At 40.4% G+C, this 26,171-nt stretch overlaps 1 protein-coding gene across 1 annotated transcript in view; it reads right to left on the reverse strand.

The window, feature by feature from the left end:
* LOC136857539 (6-phosphofructo-2-kinase/fructose-2,6-bisphosphatase) overlaps positions 1–6,706 on the reverse strand; it is a 71,378-nt gene extending 64,672 nt beyond the window's left edge. Inside the window, exon 1 of the mRNA XM_067136266.2 lies at positions 5,309–6,706. Coding sequence (XP_066992367.2) covers positions 5,309–5,636 — 328 coding nt within the window. The 5' untranslated portion in view covers positions 5,637–6,706. The remainder of the gene's footprint in view (positions 1–5,308) is intronic.
* Between the last annotated feature and the right edge of the window lie 19,465 nt (positions 6,707–26,171).

The raw sequence follows: 26,171 nt of genomic DNA on the forward strand, positions 1-26,171 counted from the left end.
TGTCTGATTCCATCAAGACAGATGTTATTGGGCTCAGTATGGAGGCAATAGACAAGTTAGACTCACTTTTATCCTGTGAATATTTTTGGTGGGCATTTTGAGATGTACATTTCTGGGTATACACTAAAGACAATATCCAGAAGGATAAGCTTTGACACTTGTTTAGGTCTCCTGCAGAGTAATGAAACCGGTGATCCCTATTTTGAAGAACTTCAGAGGTGGGTTAGTGGTGCCATCACATTGTGTTGTGTGTGTCTGCAGAGCAGTGGTATACAAAGACTACCTGGATTATGAAAATTATAAATAATTTCTGTTCTCTCTATCCTGAGCTGCTTTAGGAAGAGATAACAATCAACAGTTCTGGTTTGAACGCTGTCATTGTGGGTGTGACAATAATGGTGCGATAGATTGTTCATTGTCTACATTTTCCAGTGTCGTGTTAAATAAGTGCTGAAAGCAGATGAAGAACATGAGTTATGTCAGCAGTGAGGATAAAAACACTAAGGGGAGGAAGCTGTCAACGCTCCAGAATAATTGAGCTTGTGTGTATTGTTCTTAAAGTGTTTTGTTTTTATTCACGTAAAATGTGTATTTCTAACTTCAGTGAATGAATTCACTGATGTGTGTGTTTCTTAGTACCATTTTACGAAGAGTGTGCATTTATCATAATCATCGTGTTGATCTAAACGTAGTGAATATGGGTGAAGTCAATCAATATCGGACTCGCCTCCTTTTTTTCTCGGCCTCCGGTTGACAGATAGATATAGCGTTACCAAGCGTGCCTTCCGGCTTTAACTCTAGATAGCTCTGTTATACATGCATAAAAATTTAAAGCTCTTCTGCAAATAGCACACGTCAGAAATTTACACTACTCTTCAAGACAGGACTGGAGAAAGTACAGTATAGCACTCCGAAACACGTAAATTGGACAAAGGAATCTAAGTTGTCTAGGCCCACGGATATATTACTCCCGAAACTTTTAGTGATACTTCTTTGTACCGGGTTGAGGAGTAAGGAGGGAGCTAGCCCGGTTCCGGTAACACTGCCACTTGAATGAAAATTAAATCTGAATCGAATCGATAGTGTGATCGATCGATAGGAATTTTCTAAACCTTTATTAAACCACCAACTGTGTCACACACACACATTTCTCGATGTCAATCTTGTTCCTAGCATGAATTCTGTATGTTAGCTTTGCTGTGTAAACAACAACAGTACTAGTACGTAAAGTGTACGCCAGATGTCTCACGGCGATTCATAGTTTGTGTTCAAAGGTTGTCAATACGAATCTCGAAGATTGCCGAGGTCTACCGATTCAGCACTAGGGAGTTCAGGCTTGGTTCAGGTATCACTAACAGCTCTAAGACTAACAGTTTCGCGAGTAATACAATATACAGTACCTGCGGGTCTGATCAGTGGCAACTAGCATTCCCTGAAGAAAAGACTGTTCACGGGGCTCCTTAACAACTATTACAAAGTAAACGAACTTCTAAATTTCCACAATAATATTTAAACCAACTCGCTCACTATTCCTTTCTAGTAAGAAAACCACCTTCTTTTAAACCGTGCCTTTCACTCTCAGCTTCCTCATTATGCCATATGCAGATCACCAAATACTAACGGACTAATAACGTATAAATTGCTGTTCATGGTATGTCATGCTGTAAATAATCTGGCTACTGTACTCATAAAGCCCACACACAAGTTCATCTTACGCGGGATTCTGTGTCTGAAGTGTATAGCTTCGCCACAGCTGCCGACTTCGCTGAGACGCAAGGTAGTTAGAGTAAGCTGAGACGTAAAATACATGTTCTGATAATCGGCCTTCACAGAAGCCAACCTAGACTTCTTTTTTTATGAATGTGAGAGCCGGGAATTGAATGGCGTTGGCATATTCGCGTGCAGATGTGCTTGAATCTCGTTTGCAGTGTTGCACATTGCATTTTCAGTTAGCTGTTGTGCAAAGGGTATTTTGTACCATAGCCTATTTATCAAAATTTTAATTTTATTATAATGATACTGGTTTTATGTTGCACTAACTGCTTCTGTGGTTTTCGGAAGCGCCGATGGGCTGCGAGTGCCCTCGGCCCCGCGAACCATTGTGATTCGTATTTTGTTAACAAGACTAACATTCTGGACATAGCGCGGTTAGTTATTCCGCTACATATTACTTTTGTATTCATCCCTTGGCACAGGCCAGAGTAAAGTGTAGCTTCCACCGAAGTCCCAGTCTCATCCATGGCTGTGACAATATGGTAGCTGCTGGGGTATGGGTGGTGCTGAGTATTGACATTCAGAACACAACTAGTGCATCTGAGTGTTATGAAAGGTGTTACTCATAGGGACAGTCGTGCTGCAGTAGCACTTTCTGACCCAGTGAGGAAAGCAATGGCAAACTACCTCACTCCTCATCTTGCCTAGTACGCCTCATTTTGGTGCTGCCATTGGTTTTTGCGGTTTCCTTATAACCGCATAACCTTTGGTGGTGCTATTTGAGGATCCAACCAGCCTCTGGGCTGATGACCTAACAGACATTCTCAAGGTTGTGGAATCGACACTACCACAATCGGGTAATAAGCTATTTGAAAGTACTTAAATGCGAGCAACTCCTGAGAGAGGCACGTTAATATATCTTTCTGAACAACTCCGATGCTGGTGATCATCAGCGGAAGTACAGGTCAAACTACAAGGTGCCTTGAAGAGGAGGCCCCAGGATTCGAGGAGACGTACCGGTAGGCCTACATCTACGTCAGATGCCATGGTTCCTGAGAGCGTCAAACTACGAAGAAAATAAATAGTTGAAAATGAAATGAAAATCTACAACCTGTTTTCCTGACTGGGTCAGGGATATAATGAATGAATCATATTTTATAGGCTATTAGTACGATGGGGTCGCCACTCCCAAAGTGATTTATTAATGGCTGATAGATGCTATGAAATGAGAATGGAGGATGTTGCTGGAATGAAAGATGACAGGGAAAACCGGAGTACCTGTCCCGCCTCCGCTTTGTCCAACACAAATCTCACATGGAGTGACCGGGATTTGAACCACGGTATACAGCGGTGAGAAGCCGACGCGCTGCCGTCTGAGCCACGGAGGCTCGCTAAGTAAATAGTTGTATAGCTGATACGAATAGCGTACCTTCCCACAAACTGCGTTAGCTAAAACCATTTGTGAGTGTAAGGCACTCGGTATCCTTCCATTGTACTCGTATATTTTGCCAGATCCAACTTGCAAGTGACTTTCCTCTTATTAGAACCATCTTAGGTGTCACGAACGTGTTTTTGATTCCAGTTTCAGCGAGAGCCAGATTTAAGAGAAAATACAAATAACTGTATATTGACATCCGAAATAACACATCCAAGTTAGCAGCCCATATATTCCATAATACAGTCTACTCTCAGATGAGTAATCACTGAACATCTGAGCATCAAAATGACTTTTAAAAAAATCTGAAACATATGTTTATTTGATGCTTTTAAAATCTACGTAAGTCAGAACACAGACTCCGCATGACAGGCCTCCGTCCGAAATTAATGCCTACTCTATTTTCTGTAAAGTGAAAATAAAATAATTTTAAATACAATTATTTTTGTTTCAGCAATCGAGTTTAGCAGCAACAGTAGCTTTCCCTTTCCTTACAGTTATTAATGATTGTTACAAAAGCCCAGAAGGAGAACCAGAAATGTTTACTTTTACAAATGTGCCCTTAAAACATTCGTGATGTAACTGTCTAGCAGTCAGATAGGACCGTGGCCTGCCAAGACAACTGCTGACCAGACAGATGGCCTGAAAATACTGGAGTCCCACGTGCTCAGTGGGACATCCTCAGCCGTACAGCTTAGCTTTCTTGACTAGGTCCACTTCCTCTCGTATCAACAGCTCCTCAGCTACTCACGAAACTGAGCGAACCTCGTGGGTTGGTTAAGCAAATATTACAGTATGTTAAAGAAATTGCAACGAAACGCATTCTAGCTTTAGTAATACGTCTGAGCAGAAGATTAAAATCTCATTCTCGGTCTTCCTTGAAGTAGTTTTCCGTGGTTTTCGCTTCATTTTCAGGCGAAGGACTAGGATGTTACTGATTATGCCTCTTTCTTCCTTATCGTGCGCAGGAAACAAGTGTCTTTTGAAAAAATAAAAGAACAAAAATATTAGGCCTATGTAAAACTTGAATTTAAAATGATTATCATTTGCTAGCTAACGTCAGGAGTTACCGCCACTACAATTAACCCAACTCTCTCTCTCTCTCTCTCTCTCTCTCTACCCACAAGAAATCCTACTCCTGACGAAGTCATTCGCTGTGAGTATAAGAAGTACGGTACTGTAAAGGAAACGAATGTTTTAAGATCTCTGCAGCTGTACTGGAACCCTGGCGATGTTTACTCAACACATGATTTTCACCAAGACAGCCTTCGTTCGAATCCTAATCAATGCACTGTGCGATTGCATGTGGTTCAGATTTGACGGAATACCAAGGCGTTCAGGACTATATGCAGAATAGGTGCACTAGGTATTCCACAACTGGCTGCATGAACCTTCTACCGTAAACAGCACTTACAAGCAAGGTGCATGACCATATGAAATAAAGATATAGAATTATTTTTAGAAATAATTATGAAACAACTCATTCAAAGCCTCACCCATTCAATAAGTCCTAAAACCCACACGGCAGTATCGTTTAACATCGGGGTGCGAAATCGCGGGAGGGATGGGAGAGAATCCCCCCCCCCCCCGCCGACGATTTTATCTCAAAGGTTCCTCCTCACTAAAATTGCCCGGGGGTGGGGATTCTTTCATTATAAAATAAAAACTCCGCACCTGTTTCACTCTGACAAGTTCATCTAAAATCTGGCCGAAAACGTAAATTAGTTGAAACTCTCCTCCGTTGTCATTGCTCTAACTAGGATAATATTCACTTAAGCAATGTACAAACCGACAGATTTCTTCAGTCAACACTTAGCCCTGGTAGAGGAAGGTTTCACTAATAAAGCAATATATCAGGACAAATCGCACCTCGCCTGGCCTTTATTAGGAAAACGACAGTCTCTCATAAACTACTCAGATGATTGGAATAGCGTTCTAATATTTATCATTCTCGTTATAACAACAAAATTCAAACAAAAAAATCTAAAATTTACATTATTCTTCGGGGAGGGGGTAGTTAAATTACAGGGGAATTTTATATCCCCTCCCCCCGCCGGATACTGCTTGAAATAAACACTAGTAGTTAAGCCCTATGTTGCTTCTCCCCCCACCACTTCTTTCTGATTTCGCACCCTGTTTAACACCATAGTGGTAACTTACGTTTGTTAATAGTGGAGGTCCTCTTGGGCTTCTCACAAAGCTCCTCTCCGTCTTTTGATTTGTGCTGACCGCACATGCCGGCAATTGTGGGTACCATTTCGCCTCCTTGTTTTTCACCGAAGATCCAGAAGAAAATGTAGCACCACGGTTTCGGTACACTGTTGAATCGAGAAGTAACCTTCACGCACAGATGTCTTGAGGTACATGAAAGATGAAACGACGAAGTGAAGAAACCTATAAATGTGCCAATGAGAAGACAATTCCAGACTGAGGTTAAATTGCTCCAGATGGAAGACGAAACTTCTTTCAGAAACCAAGCTGCACGCATCACAGGTTCAAAAAATTATCACGGAATTCGTTTTCCTCAGGGGGGTGAGGTAGTATAACACGGATAAGAAGACACACGATTTGTTACACATAAAACATAACATGGAATTGAACAATTGCCATGCCGGTCCTCACCGTATACTAAATGTCTTCGACAAGTTCTGAGAAATGATCTGAAGATGTATGTCTTATTGAAGATTGAAGATCAGCCCTCATTCCAACCCGGGTTTTGACAACCAGTGTCGGGGCCAGTGTTGCTGCTGGGTGGTAAAAACTACAAAAAATCAGATGTGCTACGTGTTTTGAAGAAACCAGATGTGCTGGCAGTTATATAGAATGTTGTAGCACTTACACCATAGTAATTATTCCTATGCTAACAAAGTAAGAACTGTCTCTGCAAGTCGTGAAAATTTGAAGCTACGGTACTAAACTATTAATTCCGATACAGTACTTCGACAGTGCCCCAAGCTATTTTTAACGTCCAGCTGTTAATAATAATAACTCGAAGAAGGTGCTTATTTAAAGATGAACTGCTGCTTTTCAACTTCAAGAACTCTGTATTCACAGCAACCAATCTCGACCCAATGAATCAAGATCATGCTTAAGAATCAATCAATAAGTAATGTTAAAACAGTCTTCGTCACCTCACACTGCGACAACCAATAGTTTGCACAAGCACAACCTCACGCTCAGAAGATCACAGTAACACTCGCTGCGGCAACGACGCAACGCTTTGTTTTTAAGTGCGATCGATTACCAGCACTTCCTAGCAGTGGAGCCGTCTTGCGGCGCGACCTTCTATTAGCAGGCTCACTGCGTCCTAGATCCGCGCACGTTTTCCATCTCTTGGTCTGTTAAGCAGTTGCCATGCACACAGTTTATCGAAGCGGTTGAAAACAACCTTAAACAATAATACTACAAAACATGATTTTTAATCTTTCTGATATCTGCTGAATTGATCGATTTTTCCGAATGTCATTATTTACCGTTGATCAAAATTAGAAATGTACACACCTCAACTGCTACTAAACATGTTCTTATTTATGGCATTAAACTTACTTCGTATTAATCGTGGAATAATCAACGTTTCTGGTACGTTCGTGATAGTCATTGCTCATTACTAACTGCTCGCAAGTTAGCCTACAGCTATATATATCAAGGACTACATGTGACGTTCATAAAATGGTCTGATCTTATTGATAACAGTACAAAGGACTTTGATCTCCAACGAAGTCATCTGGATGATAGCCAGTCTCTCTCTCTCTCTCTCTCTATTCAGTTAGGAACTGACAATGATCCACAATTTCTCGCTTGTGCGTTATTTAGAATTAGAATAACACTCTATCTTTAGTGAAAATATCTGTAATTCCCTGATAATTTGTCGAAAACACGGCACGAAACAACATTTCAGGAAGAAAAAAATGTATCAAATTTCACTTGGGAAAAACAAATGCTCAAAAATATCTTTCAACAAATGAAACTCAAATTGATAGCGATTTATTTATTTTCATCTAACGAATCGTTTTCGAGAGACATCTGTGTTGAATTTGGAGTCGACAAGTGTAGGATTCAGTGCGTCGAAGGGGGAACTGACTCAGGACCTATGAAACTACTACGAATGAAATAATCAGTTCTCTAGACAATAATGAGATGGGCCCTCTTTGATAAAAAAAAAGCTTTCAATATTCCTCAGTCATGGTCATCCATCAGTACTTCACATCACAGCCTGCAAGATCACATCGACCATCTCCAGGCTACTCTAACAATAATGTTATTGGCATTACTTCCCACTTCGGAGACGCCGAGGTGCTGGAATTTTGTCCCCCAGGAGTTCTTTTACGTACCAGTAAATCTACCGACACGAGGCTGACGTATATGAACACCTTCAAATACCACCGGACTGAGCCAGGATCAAACCTGCCAAGTTGGAGTCGGAAGGCCAGCGCTTCAACCGTCTGAGCCAATCAGCCCGGCTGTATTCTAACGCCCCTCTTTGATAATATGTCTCTCAGTCATAGCCATCCATTAGTACTTCGTCCGGCTCCACTACTAAATGGTTAGCGTGCTGGTCTTTGGTTACAGGGTCCCGGGCTCGATTTCCGACAGGGTCGGGAATTTTAACCATCATTGGTTAATTTCGCTGGCACTAGGGCTGGGTGTATGTGTCGTCTTCATCATCATTTCATCCTCATCACGACGCGAAGGTCGCCTAGGGGCGTCATATCAATAGACCTGCTCCTGACGAGCCGAACATGTCCTCGGACACTCCTGACACTAAAAGCCATAAGCCATTTCATTATCAGTACTTCACATCACAGCCTGCACAGTTATTAGGTAACATCACACGTTTTGTATCGCTAATTTCGTGACGCAATTTTTTAGGTGACCCCCAGTCATAAGACATTTTTTTTTTTTGTCAAAAAGCTCTGCATTATAGTATGGCCAATAGTAGCAAAAGAACGTTGAACGACTAAGACCAACTATAATACTCACGTCAGAATACAGAAAAACGCATGGCGTCCGTACCGGGGCAAAGCTGACATGGCGACGGGTATGCTAATAATAGTAGTAGTAGTGAGAAATTTATAGTACGAAAATATTAATCGATTGTTTTCAAGAAACTCAATATTTGATACATAAAAGAACAATAGTGATTTTACGTACACTTTAAATGATAGAGTAAGATGCACAGAACAGATTTTAAAAGCATTACACCAAACAAGTCACCAATACGTAAAAAACGTAACTTTATTTAAAACATGAATACGCACTAAAGAAAACAGCGACACAACACGAAACAAACAGTCAGTTTTCCTGTTATTAACACTATGACGGCATGTCCATTAGCCCTTCATACTGCACCCGCTCACTTCCTGAGTCCCAGACTAGCATTTATCTCAGGGGTGATCAGTTCGAAAACGATTAAAAAAAATTATATAAAGAAAATCAAATTATATATCGGTGCATCAAATGAACACAGGGATGAACGGGGCATGCAAATTAAGGTTACGGGGGACGACTCATTATGGATACAAATTTTTGACTCCACAATAGGACTGGGAAGTGACAACTTAAATTCCATGGGCATACTGGACTAACTACAATAAAAAGATATGGAAACTGTTTCCTATTGAAATTGCAATGAGGAGCAATTTATTCACTTATTTTGCATACTGCACATGATGACAATTTTTACATTGGGACACTTCCATCCTGAAAAATAAATGACATACTACTTGGATTTTACCTCACTACTCTGGTAGTGTAAAACATCTGGTGAATTCGCCCCAATTGGTTACTGGGGATCGAATTCACATCCGTATGATTGGACGTTTCACCGCTGGAGATCTTCTTTCGGAGACGAAGGCACGACAGTAACTTTTTACTGTCGTCTCCTCGTTCCGTTTGGACATGAGACACTTCCGGTATGTACATTCTGGTGAGCCGGACACCCACCGTGGAAATGTTATCGCCTCGAAAAACGGGAATTTATAGTACGGACAAACTCTAGCCTATTATTTCCAGATTCACAAACACGCCAGGTAGAGCTCATTAACTCAAAGCCTATTTCAATATTTACACTTGTCAATACGACAAGACGTACGAAAAGGTTCATTACTATGCTCTGACAATGAAGACATGTGCCGTCCGTGGGTTATTTACGTATCTACCGCTAACAATCTCCCCGTGAAAACCCAACATCTGGTTCTGAGCAGTTCGACACAGGACGACTGTCCCTATCATATCCTCCTATGATTATTAAATAATATCATTACCATTCTTTATCTGATCATTATCATATTCTGTGACTACCATCAATTAATTTATTATTATCATTAATTTCAATTATAATCCTATATTTGATTATTATCATTTGTCATCCGGGATGATTATATGCCAACCCTTGCCGGCGTTTCAAACGAAGGGTCGTTCTTCCTCCTAATTTATCCGCACAATTTAATGATCAGCTTCCTCATAAAATATTATTATTATTATTATTATTATTATTATTATTATTATTATTATTATTATTATTATTATTATTATTATATTCGTAACAATGAATCATCGCCCATTAAATATCTTAATTTCCTTTCATCATAATTATTATTCTCAAATTACTATTGCAAGTTCTTTATCTTCTGCTTCTTCAACTTTTCATTATTATTATTATCATTATTATTATTATTATTATTATTATTATTATTATGAATAGTGGAAATCGTGATTATCGTAACCCGTAATCATCCTCGCTATAATACTTCAACTTCTCGCTCTTATTATTCTCATCAAAAAAAAGTAGCTTCATTGGTTATTCTTCTTCTCCTTCTTCAAATATTTTATTTTTTATTATTATTATTATTATTATTATTAGTTAAAAATCTCAAATATTTCATTTCTACTCCCAACATCATTATTATGTCCAAAATATAAAAAGTAAATTCTTCTTCTTCTGCTTCAAATATTTATTTATTATTATTATTATTTCACGTTCACACTACCGTTAGCGATCTTTATGGTTAAATGCATAAACCTTTACAATTTCAGTCTACTTTGGCACTAAGCAATTGATTTACGACAAGATTCACTTGGAGTATGATTATTATTATTATTAAAAATGGAAAGATGATATTTTAATTTCCACTCTTTAGAATTTAGTCACATATGTTAAATCCCGTTATGAACCTCTAAGATCTGCTTTATATTGGTCGGGACAACACGGTATTCGGGACCGTACCTTCAATTTCGTACTGCCGTTAATTTTATATGGGGACACACGTCCTCCCAAGACACATCTCACAACCTATGGCACATCGCGGCTGGGCAAATACCTCCAATGCCGGCGATTGCTAAACTATTCCTTCCAATTTGAAGTCCATTTCCTTTTATCGGAACTCTTCAAACATTTAATTCATAAATTAATCCTCGGTGCGTGGATTCTACCACTAATAACACCGGCATATGCATTTTATATCATCTTAGGCCTTGAGATTCATCTATTTCATCATTACAAACAATACGGCTCAATTGATTTCACGCCGGATATTCGTCCCTCATGACTTCCAACTTTAAATATGGGCTCAAACCATTCTGGGCTTTTAACATATCGTGACCATTCTAATTCACGTGCCTCTATCGCTTTTAAACAAATTTTAATGGTTAAAATAAAGTCCAAAAACGTAAAATCAAAAATTTACGTAAAATCAAACTGATTACGCGAATGAAAGTCTTTAACGCTACATGTCATCTCCACATTGATTATTATTTGCACTAGCTAACTCACGAAGCACTGTCATTATTATGATCATACTTTAACTTGCAAACGCACAAAATATTATTATTATTATTATTATTATTATTATTATTATTATTATTATTATTAATTTACTTTCCTTTGTCAACTCACAAACATTATTATTATTAGTATTTTAATGACCTTCCGTACGCAACACAAATCTTACATACTCTGGCTCTTTCATAATCTGGCTGTCAGGTAGAAAATATTCCTAATTAAAATACAAATGATCACCGCAGTGATTGAAAATCAAATAAATGCGTTAGCACAAAAAAGGAATTTAACACTTGAAATGAACTTAAGTCAAAGTATTACAAACAGCATGCATTAATTGAAAGTGTACCGGGCGGTACACCTCCACTCCGCTAATTTAAAATGTGCGCCTGTTGAAACTCCTCTGCTGGAGGAAGTCTGAACTTTATTGACAGTATTAATTTTCTACCGTCTCAGAAGATGTCACCACGTGGAAAATTTTGAGTTTTTGAACTGTGTCATTTTTGATGTGTTTTTGTTTCGCTTGAAGTAAGAAGTGTGAACTTTCTCTTCTAGAGGACACTACTGAAGATCTACAATAGTGCAACCTAGTGCGGAGTCAAAGAACTATTTTTTTTTGGAGAAAATTTAATTTCAAGAGTTTGTTCTTTGTTAAATTTCTTTCTATCATTGTTTAAGTTGGCAATATTTACCCCTTTTTTCCCCTTGTGTTGAACCTAACCAATCCCGAATTTCTTGAATTAATTTCTATCCAATCAGATGTATCTTCCCCCTACTTGAATCTGTTGCGGGGTCCTACCCAATAAAGAGTTTGTGGGAGGGTGTTTTCTTTCCCCTAACGCCTAGAAACTTCCGCGAGAGTATTTAAACTGCTGATTTTTGGGTCTCTCGGCCACTTCTGTTCCATCTTTCAGTGTGTTAAGTACATAGCAGGGGGCGGGAAGCGCCTCTTTCGTCTCCAGCCGTTCAACACAAGGTAATGGCCGATTAATAACTTCTTTCTTTACTAGCTCAGCAGTTTAACTTTCGGGGCGGGTTCTAAGCGTTCAGCCATGTAACCTTTTCCTAATATGTAACTACTCCTTTCATATATTCTCTTTTAAAACGACATATTGGGATAGAGAGTGCTAACCCTCTCGAGCTCCCACTCACATTGTCTTGAGGTGAACTTATTTTCTCAACCTATTTTTCGTTAATGTAAAACAAATTGTTCTTTTCTTAAGTCACCTCTTTAGCATGGGATTAGCCCTTGTATTAACGGCCTAGTGCCAAGTAGGTCTTAATCAAAGTGTATTAGGAGTGCAAGTTCGCCTCCTCTCAAATTGTTATTTTAGAGGTCATTTAATTAACCTGCTTTTCTTTTAATAGACCTCAGTAGATTGGGTATTTTACCCCTGTGTTTATGTCCGTTGAGGACAACTTGAAGGTGGAGTTTGGTGTGGCCTGGGAGAGGCTTAAATTTTGAGAGCGAGTGGCTCTTTTGAAAATTCTGGGTTGTATGCCTCATGGAGGTTTTTCAGTGTAATTTGGAGCAAGGGCTCCTAGGTATGAATGGGGTTTTCTCCCCCTCTGTTAAAACTTGTGTTTGGGGTAAAACTGAGCTGATTGCCCAAGCATTGTGAAGTCAGGGCGCGAAGCCCAAATTCTGTAAATATTGTAACTAACCCCTTTTGAATTGCTACTTTGTACCTGCCATGCTTGTTATTTCTTTGTTTTCGAAAAGAAAATATAACCTTGTTGAATTTTAAATTAATTTTACGTTGCACTATATTTCGTAGCTTGAAACCCATTCACACCCGCACCTTCTTTCACCTCTACCTACCACGGAAAAGTCCGTAACAAGTGGTAGCAGAGCGTGGTTGAATGGGTCTCAATTTAGCCCCTTTTGACGGCTACACATTGTTTTGATCCGAACTCTAACCATTTTCTCAGTTGCTGGAATTTTTTGACCTTTTCTAAATTGGTCTGTCATCATGCCCGGCCCTCGCGATGTTCTCCTTCTTAACTATTTGCGCAAGGATGAGTTGATCTATGAATTAACTATCAGAAATGTGCAATCTGGAGGCACGGTTGCAATAGACACTAACAAGCTTAGAGAGTCCCTTGATTTGCCCATTTCCATCCCCAATTTGGGAGAGAAAGAAATTGACGACTCTCTTTCCACGATCACGGAGAATATTACTGGGCTAGCTTCTGTAGTTAGCTTTTTGATGAAAATGATCCGTCTCCTAATCAAATTAAGCGTGTGCAAGGCAGGCTATATCATTTTTCGAATAGGGTTAACGATCTGTTGTCTCTAAAACTGAATGATGTTCAGAGGAAGGAAGCTAGTACGCTCCTGGAAAATATTTCCGAATTATCTAGTAAGGTCACTCAATTGTTAACTGGGGAAGTTCCTCCCAAATCTGATCAACCCACCATAGTAAATGCAGGTAGTGAGAAAGCGCCTCCCAAGGGAGAAGTTAATAGAATAACCGTTGCTGCTCAAACTATCCCTGCCCCATTGGACAACGAATCCGAACGTCGTGCATCATTGAGTAACATCCGTTCTGAATTAACTTCCTTACCATTGAAACCTTTACCTACTATGTCACCCGGGTTTAGCAGCTTGCCTCATCCATTGGCAATGTTGCTCAGAGGTATCTCTAAGTTTTCCGTTAATACCACCAGTGATGTAATTTCATTTTTAAGATTTCTAGTGGAATTCCAGGATCATGCCCTTGTTTTTTCTCTTTCTCCATGTCAAATCTTGCAAATTATCTATCCGTATGCTATTGGTATTCTCTCTGATAAAATCGTAAGAGCCATTGCCGAGCAATCATCTATTGAGGATTTCCATGCCCATTTGCTAGCTAACTTCATCCCTGCTAGGGCCAGGTCCTCCCTTATTCAGAAGTACTATTATCGTGTACAGCGCTTGGATGAAAACTTGGCTGATTTCATACAGGACATTAAGTTTTATACTAGGGTGTTTGCCCTTCATTTTCCTGAAGATCAGATTGTACAGGCTATTGTAGAGGGAATTTCACCTCCCTATAGGTCATATTTGTGTTTCGCGGCGTGCCCGCAAACTTTCTCGGAACTTGAAGCATTGGCCGTCTCAGCGGAAGGAGTTAGATACGCCGATTCTTTGCGTGTCGCGAAAGAACCCCCGCCTTCCATTAGTAATACTCGGCCTCCACCTCGCCGATCAGTCACCCCCCGTAAATGTTATGCTTGCGGGTCGCCTGACCATCTGCGCAATAAGTGTCCTCTGATCAAAACTAGTAGGGCAAATAATGGAGCTGGTTCATCACAAGGCTGTTTTAAATGTGGGGCTTTCTCACATATCGCAAAGAATTGTCCCAATTCGAATAGCACCCCCTCCTGCTCAACTTCTGGTGCAAATTCCACCTATGCCAATAATAACAAGTGACTAGTGGCTTCGGCTGAGTCGACTAATCCATCTTCCCGAGACTCAGCCCCGGGTAAACAGGTTGCAAATTCAGGGAACGAGCAATTTTCAAATTCATCTTTTGAAGGTCCCAAAGAGTGTCTTAGGATTGCGGCGGATTCCCCCGCACCGGTCCCCTTTCTCAAAATTGAGTTAAATAACGAGCCTATAACTGCTCTCTTAGATTCAGGCAGTGTTTGTTCGATTATTTCGGCTGAATGGTATTCTAAATTGAAATCGGTTTGTAAACTTCCTGACTATGTCTCATCTTCTATTCAATATGTTTCGGCTAATTCATCTCCATTAGAAATTCTAGGTTCCGTACTGGTCAAAATTCGTATTTTTAAGTTTACTTGGAAAATTAAATTGTTTGTGGCTAAGCACCTGTCTTGCCCCATTATATTGGGAGCTGACTTTATTTCTCACACTGGTCTTGTGCTCGATCTCCAGTCTAGGTCGTGCACATTCAAATTTGCTTCTAGTTGTAAAATACCACTATTAAAGTGTAATTCTGTGTCATGTTCTTCTATTTCGCCTACCCAGGATGAGATGTTGTTAGACCTTAGACATCTACCTGAGGAGCAGGCTGATAGTATTCGCAAACTGTGTCAGTCGTTTCCCGAGGTGTTCTCTGATACTCTTGGTGTTACTGACCTTATTGAATACAAAATTGAGGTCACGGATTCGATTCCTGTTCGTTTTCCACCGTATAGGCTATCTCCACCTAAAATGAAGGCTCTGAAAGAAATTATCGATCAGATGTTGAAGGATGGTATTATTAGGCCCTCTAAGTCGGCGTATTCATCGCCTATATTTCTAGTCCCGAAACACCAAGGTAGGCCTTTTGTCTTCGCATCAAGCGTCGCGCCCCATGGAACGTCTGTATATCGATTATGTAGGACCCTTCCCCCAGTCAAAGGGTAATGCTAACAAGTTCATCTTTGTGTGCGTAGATGGTTTTACCAGATTTTCTTGGTTATTTCCGACTAAGCTGGCTACCGCTCAGTCTACCATTACCTGCTTAAATTCTATTTTTGCTTCTTTTGGTCCGTGTCAATATATTGTATCTGATAATGCTAAGGCTTTTACATCTGATTTATTTCGTAAATTCTGTTTTGACTTATCAATTTCTCATGTAACTACTTCTGCTTATTACCCTCAACCATCTTTGGCTGAACGGGTTAACCGTAATCTCAGGTCAGCACTTATTGCCTATCATCATGAAGATCATTCCAGGTGGGACACGTCCCTGCATTGGATAGCTTTTGCTTTTAATTCGGCGGTTCATGAATCTCACAAGTTTACTCCAGCTTCTTTGATGTTCAAGTTTGTTCCCAACTCGCCGCTCTCTAACCTCTGGTCTCTGAATGACATTCTACCCGAGACAATAGATCCGGATAACATTAAAGATCTTTGGAAGAAGGCTCACGAAAAGTGTCTCATGAAAAGGTTAGGGAAAGGTATGATCGTGGACGGAGACCCACCCCTTTGAAGGTAGGTGACCAGGTTATGGTCAAAAATTTTGTTCCCGCGGGCAAGCTTGCCCCCAGATTTCATGGGCCTTGTATAATTCTCGATTTCCTCACCCCGGTTACGTTGTTATTAAGCAATCCAGCCACCGAGAGGATATTTAGGGTTCACCTGTCACAGGTGAAACCAGTGTAAATTTTGTGTCAACTTGCTTCATATAATTTGAAAGGAATATGAAGGTTATATTTTTTTTGAGTTCAACTTTTAAGGCATTCTGCTCCTTCTATTTTATTTTATATGTAAGCATTTCTTGTAAACCTCCCCGATTGTTAAACTGCCTTCCTGTCCTTACCTCGGCCATTACCACGCTCCCGTCTCCTGCGTCAATACACACAGTGGCTTGACTTATGCCATGGATATTTGCACGCCGCTGGCCCCTCAACGTCTCCACAAGCCTGTACCCTCAAAAAAGATGATGGTCCAACACAATTCTGCCGCCAAGCTTTAATGTTTCAGTGCCCCCGCAGCCGCGCGGCGCCGTGCAGCTACTGGAGCAGAGGACGGGCCCCCTCGGCCCCAGCGAGGACGACGTGTGCACGGCGAGCCGGAGCTCTCCTCCCGGCCAAGGCTGATGTGCGGCGCACGACCTGCTACTTGCCCGCAGCCTGTATATGTTCACCGCGGGCGCGGCGTGCTTCAACACCTCTGCTCCCCTCATAGTGCGGGCGAGCGGTATCTCAGGGTACTTGAGGGGTCCGAGCGGCCTCCTTTGGACGTAAGCAGCAACGGCCGGTCTGGCAATCCCACTTCATCACCATCTACTACATGAACAGATACCATAAGTAATGACTACACTTGGGAATTCAACTGCAATATTTGGTGGACTTTGAAATTTTTTTCCTTCACTTTCAAGTATAAAAAGTTATCTTCAGAAATTCAACTTCTACAAATATAAAGACTTTACTTCATCTGCAACAACAAATTTTGAAACCAAATCAACCCCAAATTAAATCTTATAAATTTTTTGGCAATCAATCTTCATACCCACAGCATAACTTGGACCTTGTTTCAAACTGATTTCATGTGTCATCCCTGGTGGAACTTTTGGGGGGGGGGGGGGAGGTCTGTACCGGGCGGTACACCTCCACTCCGCTAATTTAAAATGTGCGCCTGTTGAAACTCCTCTGCTGGAGGAAGTCTGAACTTTATTGACAGTATTAATTTTCTACAGTCTCAGAAGATGTCACCACGTGGAAAATTTTGAGTTTTTGAACTGTCATTTTTGATGTGTTTTTGTTTCGCTTGAAGTAAGAAGTGTGAACTTTCTCTTCTAGAGGACACTACTGAAGATCTACAATAGTGCAACCTAGTGCGGAGTCAAAGAACTATTTTTTTTGGAGAAAATTTAATTTCAAGAGTTTGTTCTTTGTTAAATTTCTTTCTATCATTGTTTAAGTTGGCAATATTTACCCCTTTTTTCCCCTTGTGTTGAACCTAACCAATCCCGAATTTCTTGAATTAATTTCTATCCAATCAGATGTATCTTCCCCCTACTTGAATCTGTTGCGGGGTCCTACCCAATAAAGAGTTTGTGGGAGGGTGTTTTCTTTCCCCTAACGCCTAGAAACTTCCGCGAGAGTATTTAAACTGCTGATTTTTGGGTCTCTCGGCCACTTCTGTTCCATCTTTCAGTGTGTTAAGTACATAGCAGGGGGCGGGAAGCGCCTCTTTCGTCTCCAGCCGTTCAACACAAGGTAATGGCCGATTAATAACTTCTTTCTTTACTAGCTCAGCAGTTTAACTTTCGGGGCGGGTTCTAAGCGTTCAGCCATGTAACCTTTTCCTAATATGTAACTACTCCTTTCATATATTCTCTTTTAAAACGACATATTGGGATAGAGAGTGCTAACCCTCTCGAGCTCCCACTCACATTGTCTTGAGGTGAACTTATTTTCTCAACCTATTTTTCGTTAATGTAAAACAAATTGTTCTTTTCTTAAGTCACCTCTTTAGCATGGGATTAGCCCTTGTATTAACGGCCTAGTGCCAAGTAGGTCTTAATCAAAGTGTATTAGGAGTGCAAGTTCGCCTCCTCTCAAATTGTTATTTTAGAGGTCATTTAATTAACCTGCTTTTCTTTTAATAGACCTCAGTAGATTGGGTATTTTACCCCTGTGTTTATGTCCGTTGAGGACAACTTGAAGGTGGAGTTTGGTGTGGCCTGGGAGAGGCTTAAATTTTGAGAGCGAGTGGCTCTTTTGAAAATTCTGGGTTGTATGCCTCATGGAGGTTTTTCAGTGTAATTTGGAGCAAGGGCTCCTAGGTATGAATGGGGTTTTCTCCCCCTCTGTTAAAACTTGTGTTTGGGGTAAAACTGAGCTGATTGCCCAAGCATTGTGAAGTCAGGGCGCGAAGCCCAAATTCTGTAAATATTGTAACTAACCCCTTTTGAATTGCTACTTTGTACCTGCCATGCTTGTTATTTCTTTGTTTTCGAAAAGAAAATATAACCTTGCTGAATTTTAAATTAATTTTACGTTGCACTATATTTCGTAGCTTGAAACCCATTCACACCCGCACCTTCTTTCACCTCTACCTACCACGGAAAATTCCGTAACAGAAAGAAATATATCCCATATTTACATTATATACAACAAACAAATACTCAAATTAATTAATCTAACCCATTATTACGTTAATATAAATTAGTTCGTCCGTCTAACAAAAAAATAAAATCATGGACTCGGGAGGCGGACCATGTTAAGTAACCATAATTAATTTACACTGAACCGCGTTTAGTCGCGATAACATCCCCCAAATATCAAATTTGTGTACTCATTCCTATGTAGAATTCCATTGTCTCGTAGCGGATGAGATATAGGCCTTACGGCCCCATGGTGATTTACTCGTCCATCATGTCGCACAATATAAATTTAACACAATAAAACACTTCTGGGTGACTACCCATGATTAACACCTTATTACACATTTTATACAAGAATACTAATAACCAAAAAAAACACTTATAGGTGCTCCTAGACCCCTGACACTCGCACAATATACTCTTCATATAAGCCCGAAACACACGTCGTGACACATTACGACGAAGTGTCGTTCATTTGAACCGGCGCGTATCGCGTCTTCAACCGGCACTTCCTGGTTTATTTCTAAGCCGTCTTGATAATCGCCTAGCTCCTATAATTCCCTGCTCGGATGGTTATTCACCGTCTATCTTGAGCTAATTACTTCAGGCTCCGCACACTGCCTTCCAAAGGTACTATCGGCGTTCCGTTAATTATTTATTATTTAATCACATGACATTCATTAAATTCAACATACAGTTGTACTGATTGTTTACACTCGGTACTATGGATAATCTCACTGTTCGTCTTCATTCTCCTAATAACTCACGCACTTTCAGCTCTAACTGGCTTCGAATGAGTCCCGAGGTACTGACTTACAGAGTCAACGTGTCAGAGTCTCAACTACTTCATACGACTGACACGACTGGTGACCGATAACGACTGGTGACTGGTAAGAACTGAGTGATGTGAGGTTCGACCGGTCACAACTGGTGACTTCAAACGACTGGGTCCTGTGAGGTTCCACTACTGGACTTTTATGGACGATATGGTTTCCCGCCGGGGTCATCCGCGGTCATCTCCTGGGGAGGGGGTTGGTTATCCTAAATCGGCATATGCAGGTGGATTTGGATCTCTTGCTTTATCCTACTTAATACACTGGCGATACACATCCATGTGTCGTATTCTGAACTCATATCGTTCGGTGATCATGGAAATATCACTTAATTCCTGTCCTCCACCTTTCGCGCGCTAACTCGGCGTCCCTGATGGCGTGCTCATCTCGACCAATGGCGAGATAGCGTGGGCCATTTCCACGAATTCATTACTTTAATTTATTACGATTACAATTAATCAACATGGGAATGATATCACAAAAATCCCCTCTATTCAATTATGTGGTTGGAATAATTTAATTATTGTTATCGGAGAAACTAACTGGAGTTCACTCTGAGTTTTTCTTATGTTGGCTTATCTGCGGGCCTATGATAAATTTTCCCATTGGTCAACACCGCTTCGGTTAGTTTGAAATCTCTTCCTTGTAACATGACAACACCAAATGCCTCGGGGCGTGCAAAAACTGGTATGTCATATTCTCGGTATTGGTGATACATCTGCTCGCCCTTGGTCCGAAATATATACTCTTTCATTTCCTTGTAGTCATTATTCTGTTGTTGTGAGCTCTAGATTTAATCCTCTTATCTTTTGACCAGGAAACCTTCTCCCCATAACGACAAGCTTAACTGTGGCGACGGCTTGTCGCGAGCACGGCTGGCTATATTGAAATTCTCCCGTCCACACAAAACTGACACTGTATTCCATTTAATATTCGTATATATCTGTATTTATCTTCTAGAAAACCAAATCATGAAACTAGGGCCTATCTCATCAGGGTACAATACATCCTTCACCAAAATATTGAAGTTGACCAAAAGTACCACTGCACACATCCAACAAACCATTTACAGGAAGTGTTTTCTCCAGAAATAAACATTAGTTAATGAAATAAAATAATTAAGTCATTACCATGATAATGAGGTTAATTGCTGCTGAGCTTCGTTTTCTAATAGACTATGCTGTTTAAGTCCACAATCGTTTTTTATCCGTCTTCCTCTCGGTTCCCTTGCTTTTGAAGTTTCTTGGCAATGGAGATTTTACTCAGACCACAATACAGAAAAGAAATACGGTGTCCGTACTGGGCGAAATCTGACATGGCGACGGGTAACCTAATTATTGATAAACATAGGCCTATTCGCCAGAATTTTTACACACTTCTTTATAACTTATGTCAAAGGAACACCACACTTGCACACATCACTTGAATAATTAACGCTACTTTCAAAAGCTTAAAACAGGGCTAAAATAAAGGCTTTTTTAATTTTTTTTATGAAAGTCGCCCAGAATACTGTCACTCAGTTCAAGACTACTAAGGTGACTTACCAGAGTTCCATATTTGCTCCATCTGACACACTTCAGGTCATATTCTAATATCAATGTTCAAGTTTCTGCTAGTAAAATAATTATTTAAAAATACACATACTTACATACGTACATACATACATACATAAATACATACATAGACCACTCATCACTTTAAAACTCACTACGTTTTTAATTTTAAAGAAGAGAACACTTATCCTCTTTTATAATCACGTTGATTGGACTGACCTCCTCCTCATTCTTATTTTTATTCTTCTTCTTCATTTCTGTCGTAAAAGACTGAAAACTATCTATCTATCTATCTATCTATCTATCTATCTATCTATCTATCTATCTATCTATCTATCTATCTATCTATCTATCTATCTATCTATCTATCTATCTTCTTCACACCAACGTTTAAACGCTTCTTCATCTCTCTGCGGCAATTGCTATTCATGCTCTTTAGGGTCCTTTCTTCCTTAAGGTTATATTTTTTTATGTTTTTATGCAAAGGTTGTTTGTCGAATATGGTTGGATAGGTCTCAGGTGCCAATTTCACATATCTCCTAGGGATAAAAATTGGTTCATTATTCTCAACGTATTTTTGCGCACAGTAAACTTTTAGAGTCAAAATGGTTGATCCTCATGGCAGTTTTATTATTTACAGTGAAAGTCTACTCGTTGGCTGAATGGCCAGTGGACTGGCCTTCGGTTCAAAGGGTCCCGGGTTCGATTCCCGGCCGGGTCGTGGATTTTAACCTTCATTGGTTAATTCCACTGGCCCGGGAGCTGGGTGTTTGTGGTGTCCCCAACATCCCTGCAACTCACACATAACACTATCCTCCAGCACAATAACACGCAGTTACCTACACATGGCAGATGCCGCCCACCCTCATTGGAGGGTCTGCCTTACAAGGGCTGCACTCAGCTAGAAATAGCCACACGAAATTATTATTATTATTATTAGTGAAATTCTGGCGAAGAATGCACCGAATCCATTCTTCTCGAAGAAAGAAATAACCGCAGAAGTGCCGTAATTGACTTACAGAGAAGTACACAACACGATCAGTCCATGCTAACGTAATATATGTACACTACTGTACATTCTAAAACAACAACGATATTCAAACCACCACTCAAACAAAATAACAAAAGATAAACCTATACATTACCGTACCACGTGCAAAAACGAGATAATTAACCTACATGTATATTAAGCTTTCGCGTGATGGCATCTGGTAACTCAAATACTGGTTTATCAGTATTGGAAATTACAAAGTACGATTACAAGCAGGCTCGAAATACTTTACTATTACTTTAAACTCGCATACACGATCACATTGAAACAAAAATGGCCCGCGCTCACTGAACTGTTTCCTCCGCCCGACCCGTGCAATCAAAGGACATGATACGTCTGTACCTTGCAATTATGAAATATTCACAAATGTATTAATGTTATAAGTGAGATCACTAACACCTCTAATCGCATCATAACTCGTAGGTCAGGTCTATGTAATTTTAGGAGAAGTAGGTTTGAAGTGCGATCTGCGCGGTCAAAGCTTGAGCGTTTTACTCCTCAATGTACCTAACAAATAATTATTGTGCATTAATACAAATATGGAGACAAAGAACGTACAATAATAATAATAATAATAATAATAATAATAATAATAATAATAATAATAATAATAATAATAATAATAATTGTTCCGGGCTATTCGTGGACCAACAGAGGTGAAAGAAGGTGCGGGAATGAATGGGTCTAGCTACAATGTCAAGAAAATCATTTAAAACTTAAACTGAAGGTTATATTTTTGAAAAACAACAACCTTAACAACTTTTCACTTAGTGAGATAACAATGACATTTCAGGTACAAGACTTAGAAAAATCCAAGATTTCAGAACTTTAACACTCTCGGGCCCCTAGTTTTACAATTTTTTTGAGCTCCCAGCTCAAATTTTACAGACGAGCATAAAGTTGTTCAAAGGGAAGAAATCCCCTAAATTCATGGAGCACTTGCTCCCAATATACAATTTCAGGCCTCCCAGAGGCACTTTTACAGCACTCGAAAAAGAGCTAACATGCTCTCAGTTCTCAAGCCTACTCAAGGCAACACCAAACTATCTTACATCTTTTGGCCTTCCATGGCCCAACTTACAAATTGAAACAGGGGTATCTCGTACCCAACCTATAGGGCGTTCGTGTTAAAAGAAATAACAGCTAAATAAATGGCCCGAACACAAAATGAAAGGAGGCGAATGCTTGCACTCCTAGACATAAACACTTAAAACCTAAGGGGCACTAGGCCGATAAAACAGGGGCCATTCCCAAACTATGGAGGTGACTCGTATAAGAACATTATTAAGACCTTACGGAAAGGAAGAAAACCAGTTACAAAACGTAGTCACCTCAAACCAATATGAAGGGGAGCTCGAGAGGGTACATCACTCTCTATCCCCGATTTACAGTTAAAGATTTTATGAAATTTTTACATTAGCCGCAGAAAGTTACATTTTTAGAAAAGTAGGTTACATAGTAAATGAGTCGGACCTTTCCCTCGGGTTAAACTGCGGAGTTAGCTACAACTAGAAAGATGATACGTGGCCATTACTTTGTCGGTGTACTGCTGCCTGATGAAAGAGGCGCCGCCCGCCTCCTGCTTGACACACACACTTAGTTAGATGACGATCAAATGGCCAAGTGACGTGAAAATCCGCAGTTTATAAACCCTCGGGGAAAGTTCGAGACCATTCCAGATTAAACAAGCCACACCCTCTCATTTTTATTGGTGGATTTAAAAGTTACGCTCAAAGTCGAAGAAGAAGGCAGTGATAGGTTGAAAATTAATTACAGAAATTTGGGATTGGCTAGATTCAAAACTGGTGGAAAGAAGAGATAAATATTGCCAACCCCAAAATAAATGAGCATCAATTAGTAAAAAAACAACTTACGGATACAAAACTTCTTTAAATCAAAAGTTCTTTCACTTCGCACCAGGGTGCATGATCATAGTCTTTTAGCAGTGACATCTATGGAAGAATGTCTAAACTTCTTGATGAATGGTTAACAAAACAAATAGAAATTCACACAATACAGGAAACTTCAAATTAACAAAATTCCATCAGATATTAGTGGTGATATCTTGTGAGTAAAGTTTTAAGTAGGTCTAGTTTCAAGTTCACGATTTCTCCAGTAGAGGAGTTCTTTTAGGCGCAACATTTAAATGCGCATGGTTGACAGACCTCTCCCCCCCCCCCCAAAGGTCCTTCTTAGGGGTGACACAGAAGAATTTTGAAAAAAAATTCCAATTGAAGAAAATTTCTAAGTTTTTTTGAAGTTGATAGGTAGAAACTAGTGTTCTTGTTGACGTAGAATTTGAAATACATGTTGGTACATTTGTCGGCGAGTCATGCCGCCGCTGCCGAAATCCAGTCGAGGTCGCTCGGACCCCTCAAGTACCCTCAGATACACCTCTCCCGCTACTATGAGAGGGGTAGTCGTGTTGATGGGCACCGAGGATTGGAAGTATATATACAGTCCCCAGATGAGTTGGCGGTAGGGTTACCGCACTTCAGCCTTTGCCGGGAAGATGGACCCCGGCGCGCCGTTCACAATGGAGCCTTCACTGGAGCGAAGTGGGCCCATACCTCATTGTAGTTTATCTCGCCGGATGTTGCTACACGGTGGCTGTTGGCTGTGGGGGGCACCGAAACAGTAAGATCTTGGCGACAGAAAAGTGTTGTTGCAGACTTGAGAGTACGATCTTTATTCGTGATGCTGAGGGGCGCCCGGCGTGGAAGATGTTTTTATGCCAATGGTGTGGATATGCAGGAGACGGGGGCTTGGTAATGGCCACTTAGGAATGGACAGCAGGAAAACCAGAGGGGAAGATCGTACATACAGATCATGTATATAACAAAATAAAATAATTGGGGCAGAAGGCCTCCCAAAAAATATAACCTTCAAACTGATGCTAAACGTTGATGGCTAAGTTAACAATGACGTTACACAGGTTTCACCTGAGACAGGTGAACTCTAAAGATCCTCTCTGTGGCTGGATTGCTTACTAATAAAGTAACCGGTGTCATAAAATCCAATATGATGCACGGCCCATGAAAGTTTCTAACCATGACTTGATCCTCTACTTTTAAATTGGTGGGCCTCCGGCCAAGATCATATCTTTCCCTAAACTTTTCATGAGAAACTTTAATATTGGTCCTAGCCTTCTTCCATAGATCTCTTATATTATCGGGATCTATTGTCTCTGGTAGAATATCATTAAGTGACCAAAGGTTAGAGATCGGCGTGTTAGGCACAAATTTAAACAACAGATAAGCAGGAGTAAAATGGGACTCATGAACAACCGAATTCAAAGCAAAGGCCAACCAATGCAGGGACGTATCCCACCTGGAATGATCATCATGATGATATGCAATGAGAGCTGATCTGAAATTACGATTGACCCGCTCAGCCAGAGATGGTTGAGAATAATACGTCGATGTAGTTACATGTGATACAGACAGGTCAAAACAGAATTTACGGAATGGGGTCTCATGGTAGTACTTGAAGATAATAGGTACAACAACAGCTGGAACCACAAATTTCATCTTTTGATCATGCCTCGACGGGCAACATAAAACCCCATTCCTCAACTAATAAGGGACGACATGTTCCCCAGAAGAAAGGGTTTCCATAATAGGGGCCAGCACATGATTTCACGTTGATATTTTGATATTTTTCAATATCCCTAAACAACATGGGGGCATCAGTTAGAATGGCATTTACACCCGAAGGTATGGGCGCGGGAAGAAAGGAACTATCTTCCAATACGGGGGTCTCCAAACCATAAGCAAACATGCGGCTTAGTCCATCCGCAACAACATTTTCAGATCCTCTAATATGCCTAACATCAAATTGGAAGGCCGAAATTGTGATGGCCCATCGGGTTATACGACCAGTACGACGCGGCCTAGCTAAGACCCAACTTAAGCCTTGGTTATCTGTTTCTAGGTCGAACTTGACGTGTTCCAGAGAGAGGCGGAACTTCTCTAATGCAAATAAGACTGCCAAACCCTCAAGTTCATAGATGGAATACTTAGCTTCTTGAGCCGATAGTGTCCTAGATGCATAGGCGATGGGTCGCCTTCCGAGTTCATTTTCTTGAAGAAGCACAGCAGCCACCGCCGACGACGAGGCGTCGGTTTGAACGATGAATTTCTTCGAGAAATCAGGCATAGCAAGGACAGGGGCGTTGCAAAGAGCTAATTTCAGGTCTTCAAAATCGACTTGTTGAGACGGCCCCCACTCAATTTTGACGCCTTTCCTACGTAGTAAGTTCA

This window comes from Anabrus simplex, chromosome 1, assembly GCF_040414725.1.
Source record: "Anabrus simplex isolate iqAnaSimp1 chromosome 1, ASM4041472v1, whole genome shotgun sequence".
NCBI classification, from domain to species: Eukaryota; Metazoa; Arthropoda; class Insecta; order Orthoptera; family Tettigoniidae; genus Anabrus; species Anabrus simplex.